We start from the raw sequence: 19,413 nt of genomic DNA on the forward strand, positions 1-19,413 counted from the left end.
CTTCTAAGTACAAAGCCAAACAAAGCCAACAGGAGTATTTCAGGTTAGCAGTATACTCATTTATACTGCATGTTACATAAATCAGGAGTATTTCAGGTTAGCAGTACACTCATTTATACTGCATGTTACATAAATACTGTCTTGAACAAATATCTACATATTTCACAGTGCTATAAAAATTATATTTATAAACATTCATCATTGAGCTCAGCTCTACTTCTTTGCCAACAAATAGCTACATGCTGCATCAAGCTTACCTTCTTTTATCACCAAGCATGCCATTTACTAAGTTGAGAAATATTCTGCAATCCTAGTTTTCAAAAAGAAAAAAGGGATTTTAAAAATAAAAATTATAAAAAGATCTTTACTAAACTTGCTATTTTTATACTACTTACTGTTTCAAATTCACAGTCTTTAATTTCTTTAAATGCATTAGCAATAAAGTCCATTGAAAACCATTCATATGCCAGTTCTTGTCTCCGTTTTTCTGTGGTCATTCTACACAAAGCTTCTACAATTCCAACCTGTAGTTCATAATCTTAAAAAAGAAAATAATTACTCAGTTTAGAGGTCAAGAGTCTAAGCTTACAAAACTCCATTTTGTAAGGCACAAGAACAAGAGAAATAAGAAACATTTATTATTTTTCTTATTCAATTGTTCATTTTATAAAAGTCAAAAAACCATGAATAATTTAAGACTTTACCATCTTTATAACTGTACATTGAAAAACAATTTATACAATATATAGCATTTTGTTATGTTTACAGTTATTATCAGTGTACATGTTAAAGTCATACTTTATTCTATACATAAGTCACTAAATCAAAATTTAATCATATGAATCTAAAGAAAAATTAAGTCCTTTGTAGTAAATATATTGCTTAAAAATTATCAAGTACAAAAAATTAGACATAATTTTAATATGTCATTTAAGAAAAATTTCAGTATAAGTATTTCCAATGTATTTGAGCATTAATTTACCATTCCAAACTATCATTAGTGGGCACACTTACATTTATCTAATTCTTGTTATCATGACAAATTATTTGTCCTAAGACATCTTTTTATTTTTATTAATTAAAAATTCTTCTTTTAGTTTAGATAAACAGATTATAATTCCTTTGGTGTATTCTGATAATATAACATATGGAATCTAATAACTTTGTCAAAGGTATACATAACATTCATAACTTTGAAGTGATTTCAAATCTTGGAAAGACATACTTACCTCCTACATCTAAAATCCTTTCTCCCATATTACTCCTGTGAATTAAAATAAAAAATTATATACTAAACTAATATCAATTAGATAGAAAGCCCATTGTGCTTTGGGAAAAATATAATTGGCTAGTATAACCGACTTTTGGAGAAAATATAAATACTATATCAAAATTTATAAGCTTGTCACATTCCATTACTTAATTCAAATTTGTAATAGCATACTTCTTAAAAGTCTTAAACAACTTATCAGAACAAATTATTAAAAATTATTACATGAGAGTTAATATTTCTTGATTAGAGAGTATTTTGTTGGCATCTTGAGGTATTCTGTCAAGCATCAAATTCATTTTTTTTAAAGCCTGAAAGAGAAAAAAAAAGTAACTTTGTTTTCGAAGAAGCACTTAAAGAAATAGATATATGAACTTAAAAGTTCTAAGCAGGGAATGTAAGTTGGATGAAGGAAAGAACATCTAGTCTAAAATGCACTTTAGCACAGGATGACTCCTTCACTGAAGCTTTCTCACCCACTGTGAAAAAACACATAACTATTCTAAGACTTAAGGGAACAAATAAAAGATTACCTAGTTTTTGTTCTTATGATTATGCATATGTATGTACACATATAAAACTACATGCTACTTGGCATCTACATACTAGAAACTAATACCTTGGCAGTATAGGTTCTCACATTAGTGATATACATACATAAATCCATTCAGTGATAGATTTTAATTGATTATTTAAAAATTATACTGTCAGGCAATGAATTACTCAGACAACAGAAATATAACCCATGAAATTAATTTAAGAAACTTAGTCTAAGTTATTTCATTTTATCATTTACTTTTTCATTTTAGGTCTGAAAAGAGAGTTACCTCCTGCTGAATGCAAAAATTCACTCTTGAATCAATAACCAGGGCACAGATGTGAGGTATGAAACTTTCCAATACTTGATTTTTACCTGAATAAATTATTATTGACATGTTAATTTTAAATCAATTTAACAATCATTTATTATCTGAGGTATTTATATAAACTGGCCTCATTAACTTTTAGTCATACTTCAAACATTCTTTCATATAACGAATCAACATTTCTTATTCTCATGAATCTGTAAGTGACTTGGGGATTTTGACTTTTAGTTAAAACCTCATCTTTTAGTTATTTGCTGTTGATACCTGATAGGAAGTCATGTTTTTCCCAATGGAATGTTACTGGGTATGCAGCACTCCAGGGAAGGCTCCAAGCCCAGAAGTAGGTGCCCAACACAAAATGGACCCCATGTATTGTTTTGTTGCTGGGCAGTTTTTGTTTTGTATTATTATTTTGATTTTTTTTCTTGAATGAGAGAAGAAGGGAGGGAAAGAGAAAAAAAGAAAAGGATAAAAATAGGGTGGATCTGGGAGAAGTTGATAGAGGAGAAAACACTATCAAGATAGAATGTATAAAAATAAAGCCTCCTATTTTAAAAATGGGTTATCAATACTAAATACATTCAGAGAAAACTGTCACTTTATAACAGATTTGAAAAGTTTTAGCAATGGAAATACTGCAAAAGAAAATTAAAGCTTTTCAAAGTGACCATACTCAACTAAAACAACTAAAATGAAAAGCTCTAATTTACTTTACAGTAGGAGGGCTAAGTATATATAATGTTAGCACTCTTAGGATTTCTTTTCTGGGAATTTAAATTGTTAATTGCAAACACACAATCAATGAAAAGGTAATATTAACTGTTATTTGAATCATTAATTTGCTTAACACATTTTGACTTTGAGAACAGTAAACAGCTATGTGTGTAAGTGATTCACCAGCCTCTGTTACCAATCATGATGAATTCTCTAGGGAGAAGAAATAAAGTAACCTGCATATGTATGTGCTGTCTATAAATGAAAAGTGACAAGCTAATACGTTCTGCATCCTTTTGCCACTGAGAATTTTGTTCCATTAGCTCAAAAGCTGACAACTACAACACACAAATCCAATTCTGCTTCCAATTCTGCTTATTTTGTAATGCAGAACCAGCTCTTAGCAGGTACTCTAGAAAACATCTGTATCTATCCCATTTACTGAGGTAGTACCAAAGGCAAATTTCATTCATTATAATCTTAGTCTATCAGTTATATGTATTTTAAATCACAAATAGCACCTGAGAATCCTACTTGCCAACCACTGGCAAACTTTATCATCTTTCATACTCAAAGCCAAACTAAAAATTATTCTCAACAAGAACTGTCCTAAACCTTGTTATCAACTTTTGTTAGAGTTGAAAACAGTTAATTAAACTTCCAATTATAAGACAGAACAGTGCTTACAACTCTAATGGCAATGCAATTGTTTTGATATTGGTGTTACTGAATGGCATTTATTAACACTACTGTTAAGATCAGGTGGTGCCCTACCATGTTGTACAACATATCTATCCTGCCCTGAGAGATTGTTTTGCTAGCAGCATTTGATTCCATTTTGAGGAAGGAAGACTCTATATCTAGTGAACACTTAAACATCACCATCTTCCCAGTGCTAACAATATGGTACAAACATAACTTATTCCCCAAAGCAGAAAGGGTGATACTCTAAAATTTATTCAAGTAAACTTGGACTGTAGATTATATGGATGTATTAAAATCATATCTGGAAAACCAGGCCTCAGAACTTAGTGGACATAGCAGACTGTAGAGGGTGAGGCTCCTTTACCTGGACTTAATGAAGAGGACACCTGACATTCTGATGGGAACACCTCCACCCACCTGTCATCTGACCACCTGGTGTGTGTGTGTGTGTGTGTGTGTGTGTGTGTGTGTGTATGTATGTGTGTGAAGGGACTGACAAGGAATCCCTTCCTGGTTGCTTTAGGGGCCTGTTATCTCTGTCCCCAAAATTGATATGACCTAATTAAACTGTTACCTTGCCTGTCCACCTATTCTTTCATCTGAACCTGGGTATCTTCTTGTCTCTATAAACTTCACCATACCTTGTTCCTATAGTCTATGGCAGCAGCAAACCCCCAGTAGCCCTCCAGCCTGCGTTCATGACCTCATTCCTACAGAAACTCTGCATTCCTATAAATCACCCAGACTTGATCTCTCAGGACTTTCTGAAACTCTTATTTTGCTACAGCTATACCCTTTTGAGTTACTGTGTAATCTATACATGTATAAACATACCTGTGTGTGTGTGCTTATGTTTGTGATAAGTATAAGTATTAGTAACAAAAACTGGAATAAAAAAGCCTGTATTTACTTTGGCCAAGGCTATCAGGAAAGTAGAATTTTTTTTAGATTGGTGCCAATGAGTCTACTGTACCATAAACTTATTATTCAACCAACTGTGACATTATGATGGAAAGACAAACATACAAGATCACAACCACTATGCTGATTTACACATTACCCATACTCTCAAAAGTTAAAACGAGAAGCCAATCTGTCGAAATCAGGCTATGTCCTTCTCTCTAAGTTACTCCACATTGTACAGTGTTTTTTCAGGCTTGATTTTATAAGCAGTTTCTAACTCCGTTTTGAGGAAACAGGATGGTTGACTGCTTAGGTGGATACATGAATAGCACCATCTATCCAACACCATACCCTAGAGTGTAACCCATACAGGACTTATTCCTCAGAATTATAAAAGAGCTAACTCTACATTTTTTCCAAGGTGAAGCAAGACTCCATAGGCACATGGGGTATACTTAAGTTTTATCAGAGAAAGAAAACACAAGAAAATTAGCTAGCCAGACCAAGGAAACTGAATAAAACTACCTCACCTAGCTTCCATAATATAAGAAAAATTTAGCAATGCTATAGCAATGGCCCCACAACTGAATGGTTATCTGATACCTGGCATATGAGTCAAGTACCAACCAACAGAGAACTCTCAGCTATCCTTGGACTTTAGCTCAGCATCCCACTGCTGGGGGTGGCATGTTTGACTGCTGTCTGCCAAGCTACTTGCTCATCCAATCGGGGTCTGAGTCCCACTGATTTTCCTCTAAACCCTGTCCTGGTCTTGTCTCTCCAATTGCCCATATCTTTGCTCTCAATCCCAACTCTCCCATGGTCAGTTTTAAAAATAGCAGTGTATTTCCTGGTGGTGGTTTGGGTTATCTTATCAACACAGACCCTATACATTTCTACCAGCCCATTTCTAAAACCTCTTGAATTCTGCTTATTCATTCTGTAAAACACATATGTACAAATAAAAGATATATTTATTGTATTATATATGATATGATAGTAAATAATAATTAAGATGGAAATAAAAGAACTGCATTTCACATTACTGTTACCACAGTAAGTGGACTGACTATCTGGCAAACCACTGCCACTGAAGTCATTGTACTTTTGTGAACTTATAGTTATTTAACAAATCTGACACTTTGAAAACAACATTACATTTTTGTCGATGTTTCTGACATACTGAATTTATGAAAATATCTGTCAGGTATTTTGGACACATGCCTATAATTCCAGTACTCATCAGGTGGCAGCAAGAGGATCACAAATTCAAGGCCTCTCAGTTTCATAGTAAGGAGTGGCCTGAGCTATGTGAGCTCCTGTCTCAAAGAAGGAAAAAAAATGAAGATCTCTATTCCTCCACAAATATGCAGAGGACATTATGTTTTTTCCCAAGTTCCGATTTGAGCTCCTGTAATATTTTTGGGCATTGATTTTAGTAAACAGGAAACTGCCACATTAAAAGTCATTTTTGTTGTGTAGTTAAAGAGTTTCCACATCATTTTTAGTAATTACTATTAGGTAATGATATTCTGAAGAACAGACATAAACAGCAAATGTTTTAGAAAACATCAGAATTCAATTAATGAACATTTAAAATGTTCCTTAACTGATAGCTTTTCCTGAAGATAAGGCCAAACACTGGCCTTTTCTACATGATATAAAATTTCATTATACACATGTTTAAAAAATTTAACATGTTAAATTTTAAAACAAACTTTGATCCCTAAGTAAAATTCAAAGATATCATTTTCTGCCTTATTAACAAGTCCCATAATACAAAAATACATTCTTAATTGTATCCATAAATCATTTTTTAAATTTGTTGATACACCAAACTAATGTGCATTTTTCCCTCTTACCCTACATAGTTTAAAATTTTACTGTCTGGTCCTTTACAGAAAAACTTTGATTCTTTAATTAAATCATGAGTTCCTAGAACAGGATTATGGATATTAAAAAACTTATACTAAAAGTTCCTAGAAAGTTGTTTTGATGGAAATAAGATATTTTACCTTCATCATTGATGTCATATACGACCTAAAAAAAGATAAATATTTCATTTATAATTTACTATTATAAATCATTACAAAAGCTATTATTAAAATGACAAATTTTAATTCACAGTATAACTATTTAACTTTCATTTATTAATAAACTATTTAATATAGCCAGCTTAAGTGATTTATACAGTCTGGAAAATTAATCCAATCAAGTTACTAGCTAGTCTATTAATGATTCTTAAAACCAAAACAAATGGTTTTCTAATAAAAAACATGCTCTATAAAAGTCAATGTCATTTTTACCATCAAAAGATCAAATAAGTCTTCTATCATATTCATAACAGCTTCATCTTTTGATTGTTGTTGACTCAGAATAATGTGCTTGGAGTTTTCAAACCAGGAAACCATGTAAAAATGAATACAGAAATTAGTTAATTTGAATTCCATTTTAACAATTTATATACTTGTATTTGTTTAGTGAATAAAACTAGAACAAAATGACTTTAAAAGTGAAAACCCCAGTATTGATAATCAAAGCAATTTTATATTTTAAGTCTTGTATTTTTAACTTATTCTATTTTCTCACTGTTTAAAATAGATTTGGAGATAATAATTCCATTTCAAAGACCCTGACACTTCCCTTTTTACATTCTTACTACAGATACACTTGTTATAATCAGCTAAAATTATCAGGACAATTTATAATATTTGGATATTTTTGGAATTATTTTACTTCAATTTGATTCATATGTGAGTACCTACTATGTATCCCATATAACCATCAGTTATATGTAACTAATTAAACATATAAAAATCAGTGTCTTATATTTTAATATAGGTGTCAGACAGTTAAACAACCTAAATGAGTTAGTCAACAGAAAATCATTCAAATAAAGACCCACTGGCATCTTGTGATCCTAAGTTCACATAGTTGTCAAGGAACTTGTAGCGTTTTCTTCTGAACCTTTACCTTATACCCACATCATAAAAATATTTACTTTACTCTCAAAAATTCTACATAAAGTTTCTAAGTTTGCATTCAGTAGTTGGACTTTTTTTTTCTTAATAGAAACTGTACCTTAATCAGCTTTCCCGCCTACAAATTAGTACTTATCTTTTGGACTAATCCTTGTTTTATCATGGTTTGAAGTCCAGCTTGTCCCAATATAAAGATATTCTTGCAACATCTTCCAATAGATATCAAGATGTTTGAAACAGCTTGGATATCCTTTTTATTAAGTTCCTAAAATGAAATGTGCATATTTGAACTGCCGCAAATAAAAAGTAGAATGGAATAAACATTGTTCCAGGAACAGCATTAATTTATAATCCTCATCTATCTGAAAAGGGAGCCATTCTCAACATCTTTATAATGGAAAGGATAAGAAGAATGGCTTAATAAAGCAAGTTGTCCCAAACTATCCAGCTAATGGCAAATTGCAGATAGTCATCTGCATAAAAATCTAGAAAGTCTATGGAAGCAGTTTTCTCCTTCCGTTTTAAAGACTTAGTTAAGACTTTAAGTTTTGGAGACAGGGCTGATCAGGCCTACAACTTGTGGCATTCCCCCTGCCTGAGCATTCCATGTGCTAGATTTACAGGCATGAGCTAACACAAATAGATTACAAATTCTTATTCAACCAATGACTCATCAACAATCTTGAATACCTGGAGTCAGTATGTAGTTACCTCTTATTAAATATAAATTTCAGTAATATTCTGTGTTTGCTTTATTTTTTGAATCACTTAGCACTGTGTATCATCGCAAATATAATAATGGTGGGTTTCTAAAATTAAATTGTTTATAGGTAATCTTCTCCCTCAGATTAATAATGGTAGCCTTTGAAACACGGGTTTTATACATTTTACTTTAGAAACAAGAGTTCAATGCTTTGAGATGCCTCAGATAATAAGCACATGTAGATAAAATGTTTTATTTAAATCATCAGAAGCAAGCTTGTCCAAGGCTTTCTATGTTTATATTTTTGGAATGGAGCCCTTGTTCCTAGAAGTAAAATCCTATGTAATAATTTTAGGAGCTATTAAACAAAAATGAGTATTTACCCTGCATATTAAGTCATCCAACTTGCGGAGGAATTGTTTGCTGCATTTAATCTTCAAATCTTCACAAATATCAATTTGTAAAAGTGTCATCAAAGGCTTGAAGTCATTTTTTCTCAAAGCATCATCAATACACTTTTCTAACTGCTGGAGAGAGATATTTGATAACAAAGATATTCCACCAAAATTAGTCACTTTATGCAATTGAGCTACCAAAGAATAGTTTTTAAATGAAAATAATCAAATCCGCTCATAAAATACTTATATTTTTAAAACATTTTAAAAAGAAAACATATCACTATCCAGAGTAACTGATTTTCTTTATTAATAATTTCAGATAGAAAATATTTTTTATTAAAAGCTTCCAAATTTATATCTTTACCAATTCAAATAAAATCACAAACTTTATCAACTCAAAATCATAAACTAATGAAAAATAAAATCAACACTATAGAAACTATATTTAATCCAAGGATAAAATCCTAGCATATCTGAGTACAAACTTCATGATATTTAAAAATTAAACCGCATAAAGGCAAGTTTACCCTTTTAAAAATTATATTTCAACCTAAGTATTACCCTAGTGTGACTTTAATCAAACCTGCTATCCCCTCTATTACAGAACAACATAATGAAGCTTTCAGACTGCAATCTGATCACTAAACAGACTTAATTGTAAACTGCATGTATATAAAGGTAAGGACCAGACAATTTAAAACTTTGATCTTAATTTCCAGGTATCTTAATCTGTGAATGACTATTTTCAATATTGAAAGCACATGTAAAAAATCAATACTTTTGATATTTTATGTTAACATACATTAAAATATTTTAATAAAGGAAACCAAATTTAAGTTACTCTTGAGTATTTCATAAAGCATTAGTTTGTCATTGCTAAAAATATACCAACATGTATATATAAGTACACAAAAGTTACTTTAGTGATTAAAATGCTTGCTTGTGGTCTAGGAACTACATACTTGGAGGGCTGGTCTCACTGGCATTTTGACTTCATTTAAGAATAGGAGAAGACAGACACCTATGAGAGAAAACATTTTATGTATCTTATTGTGTGTTCAATGTGTCTACATTTTAAAATCTTAAAACATGGTATTCTATGTTCTTATACCAAATTGAATAGTTTCTTAACCCTTTTTACGTTGTCATACATTTTAAATTACATATTTTATCATAAAGATGTTTAGTTTTGCTCCTAAGACATACATTAAAATAATTTCAAAGAACTGAGTAATCAAGGATAAAAGTATGAAAGTGAAAAAGATAAAAAAACAAGTCATTCAGAAGATGAGAAACTTGAAAATAAAGTGGCTAACAGAAGGACAAGATGTTACCTCTATAACAGAAGTTCTAATTAAAACAACCAACTCCAACACTTACTAGGATGGCAAAAACTAAAAAGTCTGATAATATGAAAAATAGAAAATTATGGGTATCAATAATTGTACTTTGAAAAAAAAGTAGAGACAATAGGCAAAAATTTTGTCCATGTTCTATAATATGTAGTTCCATTTCTAACTATACATTTTACAGAAACCTAAAAGTACAAAGAGAGTACTTAATATTTATTGTAGCACTGTCTTTATCAGCAGGGTTTTTTTTTTTTTTAAGGAAAAAAACCATGCCTTTGTTGGTGTGTTAGGGAGAAATTAGGTAAACAGAAGCAATGTGCAGAGAAGGCAACTGAATATTTAAACTTGTAGTTTAATCAACCAGTCTTTATCTCAGAACAAGGCCCCGTTCAAAACAGGGTAACAAGAAAAGTGAAATAAGACAGATGATCCCTCTAGAGAGTATTTGTGAAAAATTAAAATACACACAAGAACGAGCTACACCCTGTGAAGGACATCTGTGTATGTGCTAAAAATAAAAGGGTGGAAGGATTCGCATATTGGATCTATGAACATGGATTATTTTATACCAATAGTGAGAGGGGGAGAAGTAGGATGGGAAATAAAACTGACCAAAAGAAAGAAGGAGAGCTTTGGGGTAGGAGAGCTTCCGCTCTATGAGCTAGCCTCAGACACATAACCATTTTATCCCCAGTCTCCCTTCTCTCAGATCATAAACTTTTCTTTCTTTTAATAGAGGCTCTTTTATCTTAAGTTACTTCATAGAAAATCTTTGTTGATAGCAGTTAGCTAGCAAGCAACCATTAGAATATTGGGTAAGCCCATTACTACAAAATAGAGTAACAATTTAAAAAATGTCAAGTTGCTTAGTCAGTTTTAAGATTACTATATAGGTCAATAGTTAATTCTAAGGAAAATTCAATATGCCAGAAAATATTAAAAATACAGGTTTTTATGAAAATATACTCATTTAACATACTTTGAAAATATGTATTGTTTCAATCCTAATGACTGTTAAAAAGTGGTTAACAGTGATTGTTAGAAAATGAGAACATATAAAATATACTGATTTATAAATTAAGTAGGTCTTTATTATCTATCCAAAAATCACCAGCCCACTATCAAATATCCATAGTGAATACATGTAGGTATTTTGCCAATAGTCATAAAACTACCTATACATCACCGTTTCCATGCAGTTAAAGTATATCAATGAAATTGAAAACTGTAACATTTTATTTCATTTCCAATTTGAAAATGTGATTTAGAACAGTTAACACTTAAAATATATTGTAGAGATGTCATGTACTCTGTTTCCTACGGCCCAGCAGCTGTCAGTGCAGCCCTGTCATAATGTTTCACAACTAAAACAATTGGAAGTAATGCAATTTCCCCAGAGTGCTCTGAACCATCTACACACTGCACAGAGTAATTACGGCCAAAAGATATATTATGCTAACCAGATGCTTCTATTTTCTAGTCTTCTTTTGTACAAAGGAACCAACCAAGGAAAAGGAAATTTTAGTATCTATATAAATTGATTTTTAAAAAAAAGAAGGAAAATAATCCAAATAACCCGGTTGCATACACACTCAGCACATTGCATGAATGATGACTGCAGCAAAGCCAAAACCAGTTCTTTTGGGGCTGTCAGATAAGCCAACCATTTGCAATTCAAAGGGGAAGCTAAACAAAGGCCGTCAGGCTTTTCCACCCTAAGGAAAACATTTAAAAAAGATCTTTATGGCACTCATAGATGAACCAGGAAAGGAAGCACGGAACTTTCCCCACACGGGGCTGGGTTAGCAGGCTTTAAGCATGGCCCGTTGAGCAACTCAGAAGTAGGGAGGCAGACACGAGTGACTTTGCAGAAGACCCAAGAGTTAAGCCAACACGCAAGCACGTGAGCGCAGAGCGTGCACGTAGGAGCGCAGGCATCGCACATGCGCGCGCAGTCGCCTGACAACGCTGGGGGAGGGGGCGGGTCCTCATCCAGGCTGAGGGACCCGCGTGGCTGTTAAAGCCTTAGCCTGGAAGTCTCCACGACTCCTAGAGGCCGACCAAGAGTTCCGAGGAAGCCTCCGAGCTGCCAGCCCAAGCCCCCGGTGCCCGCCTGGCCCCCAGCACATCCAGTGCGCATGCTTAGGACTCCCTCAGCACCAAGGCCTCCCTCCACTCCCGGCCCAGCCACGAGGTCACGCTCTTTACCACAGCCGAGCGGGGCCTCGCGCCTCACAAACCCCTCCCTGTGCCGTTGCCGTGGATGGGCCCCGTCAGTGCCGCCCGGGCCGCCACGCCACGCGTCCCCACCACGGCCTCCCGCCGACCTGCCCCACCTGCGGCGCAGCACGCTCCGGCCTGGCGACCGTCTCCGCGGGCGAGGGCCGTCGAGTGTTACGGCGCCTCCTCAGCCTCCTGGGTGCCAACGGAAAGCGGGAAGCGCTCAGCCAATCGGCGCCTCCCATCCAGGCCACGCCCCTTACCCTCAGACTCTTTAGGCTGTAGCGGCGCACCCAGGGCTCCTGGGAAGGAAGGCGTGCCTGTCCCACTTCCGGATGACCCCTGCCCTGTCCTCAATAGGCCAGCCGGAAGTGGCGGAAAGGGGTCTGTAGGGGTCTCCACCTGCTTTCCTATTCTGAGACTCGCCCAGAGCCTTGGTGCTGCGCTGTAGAGCCGCCCGCCAGCAGGGGGCGCTGTGCCGCGCCAGTTCCGCCTGGGGAGGGAACATGGCCTTTAGGAGAGGGAACCTGCAGTCACTGCGGAACTCCACCACCCCTCAACTAGACAGTCCTCGTGCCCCTGGCTCATGTGCTATGGCTCCTCCATTTTCCCTGTGCCCTAAATGTCTAATATGGTGGCCCAGTCCTTTTGACAAGTTTCACCAACATGCCTGATGCTGCTTGCTTTGCATCGCCGTGACAGGCCATAACTGCTTTATTCAAGCCTTCAGTTATCCTGTGACCTGGTGGAAGCCTGTGTCTTCGCGTGAGGAGAGTTGAAAACTGATACAGGTGGTGCCAAATCAAAGTTTAAAATGGTAATTTTTATAGTAGCATCTTGATTCTTTATCTAAAAAGCAATAGTTGTTTAAAAAACTACATATGTATCCGATGATTTTGCTAGGGTACCCCTCAGCTGTGGTTGGTATTCATCAGACCCAGGTTTCAGGGTGTTTCCCCTAGCTGTTCCTGGGGGATGAGATCTAATGTCTACTTACCCCACATAGAGCTCCAATGACAGCCCAAAGGCAGGGTTCCACCACGTCTAGCTTAGATAACAGAGGTTGCCCGGCTTCCTTACAGGATGCAAATGACATCGAAGCACTCGTATCACCGAATAACCTAAGCCCAGCATGGATGATTAATGACGACGTCCCCACAGTCGCACCAGCAGAGACACTAGCCGAGGCAACCTTCCACCCCTTATACACTCTAGCAGCACCGAAGCCCAGGAGCCACGTGCAGTTAGTGCAGAATTACATCTATCTGGAGAGGGAGAGAACCATCTGAGGGCCCAGTGACCACCGCACCCAGTTCTATGAAGGAATGTCAATAGTCAACAGGTCCATTTTTTTCAGGTCGTAACAATAGTAACAGCTGCTCTCATAAAGGTGGCAGCTGTGTTGCTCCCAACCGTTTCTCATTTATATATGCTTTGGAATGTTCTTGAAAAATAAACACACACACACACACACACACATACACACACACACTCACACACACACACACACACACACACACACACCCCAAACCAAAAAACCTGAGTACCAAAACAGTTTAAGTCACAGAATTAAACCTGCAGCATTTGTAACTTTGGCTTACCTAGAATTACAAACATCATTCCAACTTTGTGCCTTGCTAAATTGAATTTTGAACCCACTCCTCACTGAACTGAGGGTCTCATGCATGCCAGACAAGTGATCTACCATTGATTTATACTTCCAGCTTTCTTTATACTTCCTGCGACAGGATGGCAACTTGAACTTAGATCCTCCTGCCTCTCCCTAAGTAGATGGACTCACAGGTCCGAGGAGATCCTAATTTAAAAAAAAATTAAAACAGCATGAACAGTTGAGAGGCCTTTAGAGGGTGTTTCAGATAATTAGTTTTCAATGATTTTTAAATGATTTATACACTTAAGTACTAACAGTATATAATACAACCTGTAAGATCAGAGTGTGTCAACCTCATGACAAGAGACTTACAGCATCACCTACATTCTAGCTAGGCTTTCTTTAATAGACTTAACCATCCTCCATGATGCAATCTAGTGATTTCCCAACTAGCTGCTTGTTATAGAGACCAAAAAAACCTGTGTCTTTAAACAGTAACACAGTAACATGAAGGAACAAAGTATCTTGTGTCAATTTGACACGAACCTAGATGTTATCTGGGAAGAAGAAATCTTAATTGAGAAAAGCCTGTAGAAGATTGTCCCCAAGGCACGTCTGCAGGGTTTTGCCTTAATTAATAATTGATGTGGAAGGGCCTTGCTCACTGCAGGCAGTGCCTCCTCAGACAGGTGACCTTGGGGTGGCTGAGAAGGCAGCCTCAGCAAGCTGCTGGAGCAGGGAGGAGTCAGTCAGTGGGCAGTACTCCTCTATGGCTTCTGTTACCATTTCTACCTCGAATTCCTGCCCTGACTTCCTTCAGTGACCAACTGTGATGCAGGAGTACAAGAGGAAAGAAACCTTTTCTTCTTGGAGTATCTTTTGGTCACGGTGTTTTATTGCAGTAACAGAAAAGACAACTCATTTAATTTTAACCCGACCTGTTTGTTGTTATTTAAAGGCTCTAGACTGTAGAGTTTGAAAGAAAACCTTATCAGTCATTATCAAAATCTGGTTTGCAGTCACAAATTTTCTCTGCAGTGCCAGGGATTAAATCTCTTGCCTTGTGTGTATGTTAGTCAAGCTAAGAGCTGTATCTCTCAACCCTTTTCATGTCCATTGTAAAAGTTCTTATTGGAAACAGGCTATAGGCCATATCCCCTGGCAGAGAGTGCATGGAGCTGGATAGTCAATTGAATGTTAAATTTGAGGTGAGCTGGCTGGGGAAGAGCAGGTGGAATTCACTTTTCTGAGCCTCACTGTTCTCAACTAGGAAAACCTGGGTTATTATCAACCAGATAGCATGACTGATTGACTCCCAACACACTGAGAATATTGACTCATGGCCAAGCAAATAAGACAGGGCACACTGAATGCCAGTTTTCTTCCTCCACAATGTGTAAGAGTTTGTACTTTGCTGAAAGTCACAGTGCAGGCTGGAATCCAACAGGAGTCACAGAGGACTGTAAAAAAAAAAAAAAAAAAAAAAAAGTACAACTATCACTGCCTCTGAACTCTGACCTCTAGTGTAGTTAAGACATTTTAGTTTTTATAAACACACACTGTTGTACAGAACTATCCTCCAAGCCAGTCAGCGGCCGAGTACATGAGTTTGGCTGGTCTGTTTGCCAGAAACCATCATAGTTGGGCTTCTTGATAGTTGACCTTTCCTCTTGGAAGGAGGGGTTGGGAAGGGTGATAGGAGCCTCCCGAGTGCAGCTGGCCTCCCAACCCAACCAGTCATGTATGAGATTCTGCTCCAATTGCAATGGCCTGTGAGTCTCTGTAAAGGGATAGAGCAGTGGTTCTCAACCCCTGGGTCACAATCCCACAGAGGATACAAATATCCTGCATGTCAGATATATTTACATTGCAATTCATAACAGTAGCAAAGTTCCAGGTATGAAATAGCAATGAAATGGTTTTATGGTCAAGGGTCACCATAACATGAGAAACTGTATTAAAGGTTGGAAGCACTGGGGAGATGGAGAAGCACTGGGGGAGGGGGGAGGATAAAGGTGGGGAAGGGTTATGGGACCGCACTCCATCTGCACAACCTTGGGGGAGTCGTCATCGATGCTGGGTGCAGACCATCCACTATGGCTGCATTAAGTTCCCCCTGCTCCTTCCCATAGCCCCTTACCCATTACCCCCAATAAGCCCAATGAACTCACTGGTTCCCAGAGAGAACTGGTATAGTTGTACCTTGGCCTTTTCCTGAGGTAGGAGGGGTGGGCTTTGTTTACGTCTTCCCAGTGAACACACATTTTAGCAACACACATACGACTCTGCTGCTGATGCACAAGCCTCCCCTCCCCCACCCCCCCCAGAAGGCCCAGTCCTTATCCAAGTCTGGGGAAGGATGATATTTCCATCTGAAAGATCTCAACACCATGATGCTTTAAGTTTTGTCTTCCAGAATGAGGCCGCAGCACACACCAGCTTGACAAACGGATGGTTTTGTATGTGTTCTTTAATATTTAGGTTTGAGTAAAACAATCTTAAGTGACAGGCAGTAAAACACAACTCAGCAAGTGCACAGTTAGGGTCAGAAGGTTCACCCTGACTTATCATTACGGCTTTTATTTATTTTATCAAGCAGAATTATCTCTAAGTTTTAAATTTCAAATTGTTGGTATGTCTTAAAAGGCACCTTCAGGTTTTCTTAATTTTGATGACACATCATTGACTTTCTGTAACCAGAACCTGTGAACAAGTGAGTACCTTTCCCAGGGACCAGAAAACTCCCAACAGGCTCTTGACCTCAGTGCGCCCGAAGTTCCGACTTGACTTGAAGAGTCTGGACCATTCTCTTGCACTGTGGACAGGGGCCAAGGACAGAGCTGCCCTGACCCCCACCCAAGCCCCACCCCCTGGGGTTCGCTGACCTAATTGAACAGTTCATTAAGCGGTGGGAAATGCCACAGGGTTCTTCTCATTCCTGAATGCCAACACAGTGCAGAATCCTAACAGCCAAAGGCTGGGCGGTTTTATTGTGGCATTTTAAAAATCAAAACTTGTCTCAGTCCAGAAAGGTACCAGAGGAACCTAACACTGTTCTTAGAATTTTAAAAGGCAAAAGTTTCAAGTATCAAAACCTAATGGGCTCCAGGGTAAAATGCATCTCTGTCATGCCATGCAGATTTAATGAATATCAACATTCACCCAGCACTCACCATGAGTGTCACCAAGTCTGTCACAGGACATCCACTGTCTCTAAAGCAAAAGTCACATCTTGGAGGTCTTGCCACCTCAGTTCTATCACCAGCTGTCGGAGAGACCGAAGCTCAGCACCAAAAATGTTCCCCAGCGTTAAACAGCAGGGACCAGTGAGTGGTCTGGACTAAATTGGAGGTTTTGGTTGTTGTTTCTTAAAGTATGTAACAATTTAAAACTGGGAAATAAGCCCATAAAAAATGTCAGCAACTTTCCTAACCAAAGGCACAAAGAATAAAGTGGCAGGTATCTGTAAAATTTGACATAACAGTTCAATTTAAAACCCAAGGTGTATAAAAATCTGTGAGTTAATTTTTCCTCCAGTGTCCTGGCTAATTCTGAGAACCTCCCAGGTTCATTTGGAAGCTGACTTCCAAAATATGAACGCTGGCATCTTTCCATACTTAGAAATTAAAAAGTCACCTCTTTCGTGGAAAGGGCACGCCTGCCTGGATCCCTGTGGCCACTTGAAAACATAAATTACTTAAGGCAAGATCTTTTTGAAGGCTCAAGTAGTTTCAAACTTAAACAAACTAACAAGCAGACCCAGAACCAGACCAGTAGAAGACAAACGCGTGAACAGGAGAGAAGAGAAAGACTGTCTGGGCTAAGTTGCACGGTTGGAAGCTTTTCAGTCCACTTCTTCCCAGCTGTTGATGTGGGAGGCATCGCCTAACCAGGGCAGCCTCGAAGCCCAGAAATGGTTGTGTGATGACAGATGAGATGTTAGTTCCTTCGCTATTAATAGTTTCTACTGTTGGAAGGCTACAGACCTTGGCAAGCAAACATGGTCTCAGGTTTTCACCGTCCCAGGGCAGAAATGCCTCGAGGGACAATAATGCAGGCCACACTGTGTATTTTTACAATTATTACAGTGGCTGCAAACAAACAACAGGCCTGCTTTAAGCTGATTAAATCTAGAGTATTCCTGAGAAAGCATCCACCGCGGGTGGAAAGGCCAACTTCACAATAATAAATAACAGCTATTTGTGTTTGGACACATTGAGGAGACATGCAAAAGGCCTTTCTTACAAAACACGGGCCTCCTGGAATTGAGGACCACAATCCGGTGCATCTACCCTCCCTTACCCTCCCCACAATGCATTACACAGGCTCCTGGTCTTCAGACTGCCAGGCTCTCCAGAGAATTCACTGCCACCACAGGGCTTCACAGTGAGAAATGAGGCCAGGCCACTGGGAAGGAAGGTTGGGATGGGAGACAGCGGCTTCGAGAGCTGCACTGGTGGGGAAGTGACTGAAGGTCTGCAGAGGTGGAAGCCAGCAGCTCAGATGAAGTGGATCCAGCTCTCCTCGCACTCCCCTCGCGGCATGTGCAGGGCATGACTGCGACAAGTAAGGCTATAGTCATGACCATCATTGTTGTCCCAGTACTCGGTACCAGCCACGCCATAGCGCAGTGCGAAGTGTACCTGGGAGCCGAGCTCCAGCAGGAAGGGAGGCACTGGAAAGCCGAAGGCAAAGATGTCCTCGGTACCTTCAGCACCCGCAGGCCCTCTCCAGCGCGCCACTGCCTCATGTGCACTGCGCCAGCCAGAGAAGGTGTAGCGCACCGTCACCTGCTTCTCGAAGGCCACGTTGCGCACGCGCACGGTGCCGCTGATGCCCAGGTCGGAGCAGGTGACACGTTCCAGGCACACCAGCTGCCGCGCCAGGCGGTCTCCGAAGTCCGGGGCTTCGATGGGCGGCGGGAAGTCGGGAACCAGGCACTGCAGTGTGAACTCCAGATCCTGGCTGCTGCAGCACAGGTCCGAGTTGATGGCTAGGCGCGACAGCACGTGCAGCGGCACGGACGGGTCGTCGCCTGCGTTAAACACCTTGACCTGGGCCAGCTCCAGGCCCAGCGCGTCAGCGAAGCGCACCCGGACCTGCCGGTTGCAGCCGGCTCCGCACGCGGCGCCGGGGGCCCCCGCAGCCTTGGCCCGGCGCTCTGGGGAGGTGGGCAGCGAGCGCGAGCGTCGTTGGATGATGGGCCGCAGCCGAGGGTCGCAGCCCGGGGGTCTGCAGGGTCGCCGATCCATGTCCGAGAGGCAGCTGAGTCTCCGGGGAGCTAGTTTCCGGGACTCCGGGGTCGAGGGCAGGACGGCAGAGCCAGGGCCTTTTGACATGGCCCAGCAGGGCGGGCGTCACCGCCGAGCCACTGGGCGTTAGGGCTGGACAGCCCCTGGGACCCCGAGACACCGCACCCAGCACCGAGACTGTGCTCGCGGCCTGGCCAGGGTCTCAGCGGCGGGCGGTCTGGAGCGGCGGGTGGCGCTCTCCAGGGCGGCTTCCCCGGGCGTTGCGCACTGCACGGTGGCGCCCGCTTCTCCCCTTCCTCCGAGCGCTTACGGGAAGCCCAGCGACCCCGCCGCCCAAACGCTCAGCCGCCCGCAACTTCTTCAAGCGCAACTTCCCGGCGCGCCCCCGGCGCGCCCCGCCCCTCGTGACGCCGCCCGCGGGCGCGTCCAGCCAGCGC

General features: G+C 39.4%; 2 protein-coding genes across 2 annotated transcripts in view; both read right to left on the reverse strand.

Moving 5' to 3' along the window:
* The window catches only part of Sycp2 (synaptonemal complex protein 2), a 57,235-nt gene extending 47,602 nt beyond the window's left edge, over positions 1 to 9,633 (reverse strand). Inside the window, exons 1-10 of the mRNA XM_034495361.2 lie at positions 9,503 to 9,633; positions 8,526 to 8,669; positions 7,576 to 7,704; positions 6,765 to 6,869; positions 6,474 to 6,498; positions 2,098 to 2,183; positions 1,496 to 1,581; positions 1,230 to 1,264; positions 396 to 538; positions 258 to 310 (exon numbers count right to left, since the gene is read on the reverse strand). Coding sequence (XP_034351252.2) covers positions 258 to 310; positions 396 to 538; positions 1,230 to 1,264; positions 1,496 to 1,581; positions 2,098 to 2,183; positions 6,474 to 6,498; positions 6,765 to 6,869; positions 7,576 to 7,704; positions 8,526 to 8,669; positions 9,503 to 9,577 — 881 coding nt within the window. The 5' untranslated portion in view covers positions 9,578 to 9,633. The remainder of the gene's footprint in view (positions 1 to 257; positions 311 to 395; positions 539 to 1,229; positions 1,265 to 1,495; positions 1,582 to 2,097; positions 2,184 to 6,473; positions 6,499 to 6,764; positions 6,870 to 7,575; positions 7,705 to 8,525; positions 8,670 to 9,502) is intronic.
* A 6,543-nt stretch (positions 9,634 to 16,176) lies between these two features.
* Positions 16,177 to 19,373, reverse strand: Ppp1r3d (protein phosphatase 1 regulatory subunit 3D). Its single transcript, XM_034495949.2, has one exon. It carries the CDS (start codon positions 19,061 to 19,063, stop codon positions 18,224 to 18,226), a length of 840 nt encoding a protein of 279 aa, XP_034351840.1. The 5' UTR covers positions 19,064 to 19,373; the 3' UTR covers positions 16,177 to 18,223.
* Positions 19,374 to 19,413: the final 40 nt, after the last annotated feature.

This window comes from Arvicanthis niloticus, chromosome 2, assembly GCF_011762505.2.
Source record: "Arvicanthis niloticus isolate mArvNil1 chromosome 2, mArvNil1.pat.X, whole genome shotgun sequence".
Lineage (NCBI taxonomy): Eukaryota > Metazoa > Chordata > Mammalia > Rodentia > Muridae > Arvicanthis > Arvicanthis niloticus.

Coding starts and splice junctions, on each gene's coding strand:
- Ppp1r3d (XM_034495949.2), bottom strand. CDS start 19,063: ATGTCAAAAGGCCCTGGCTCTGCCGTCCTGCCCTCGACCCCGGAGTCC.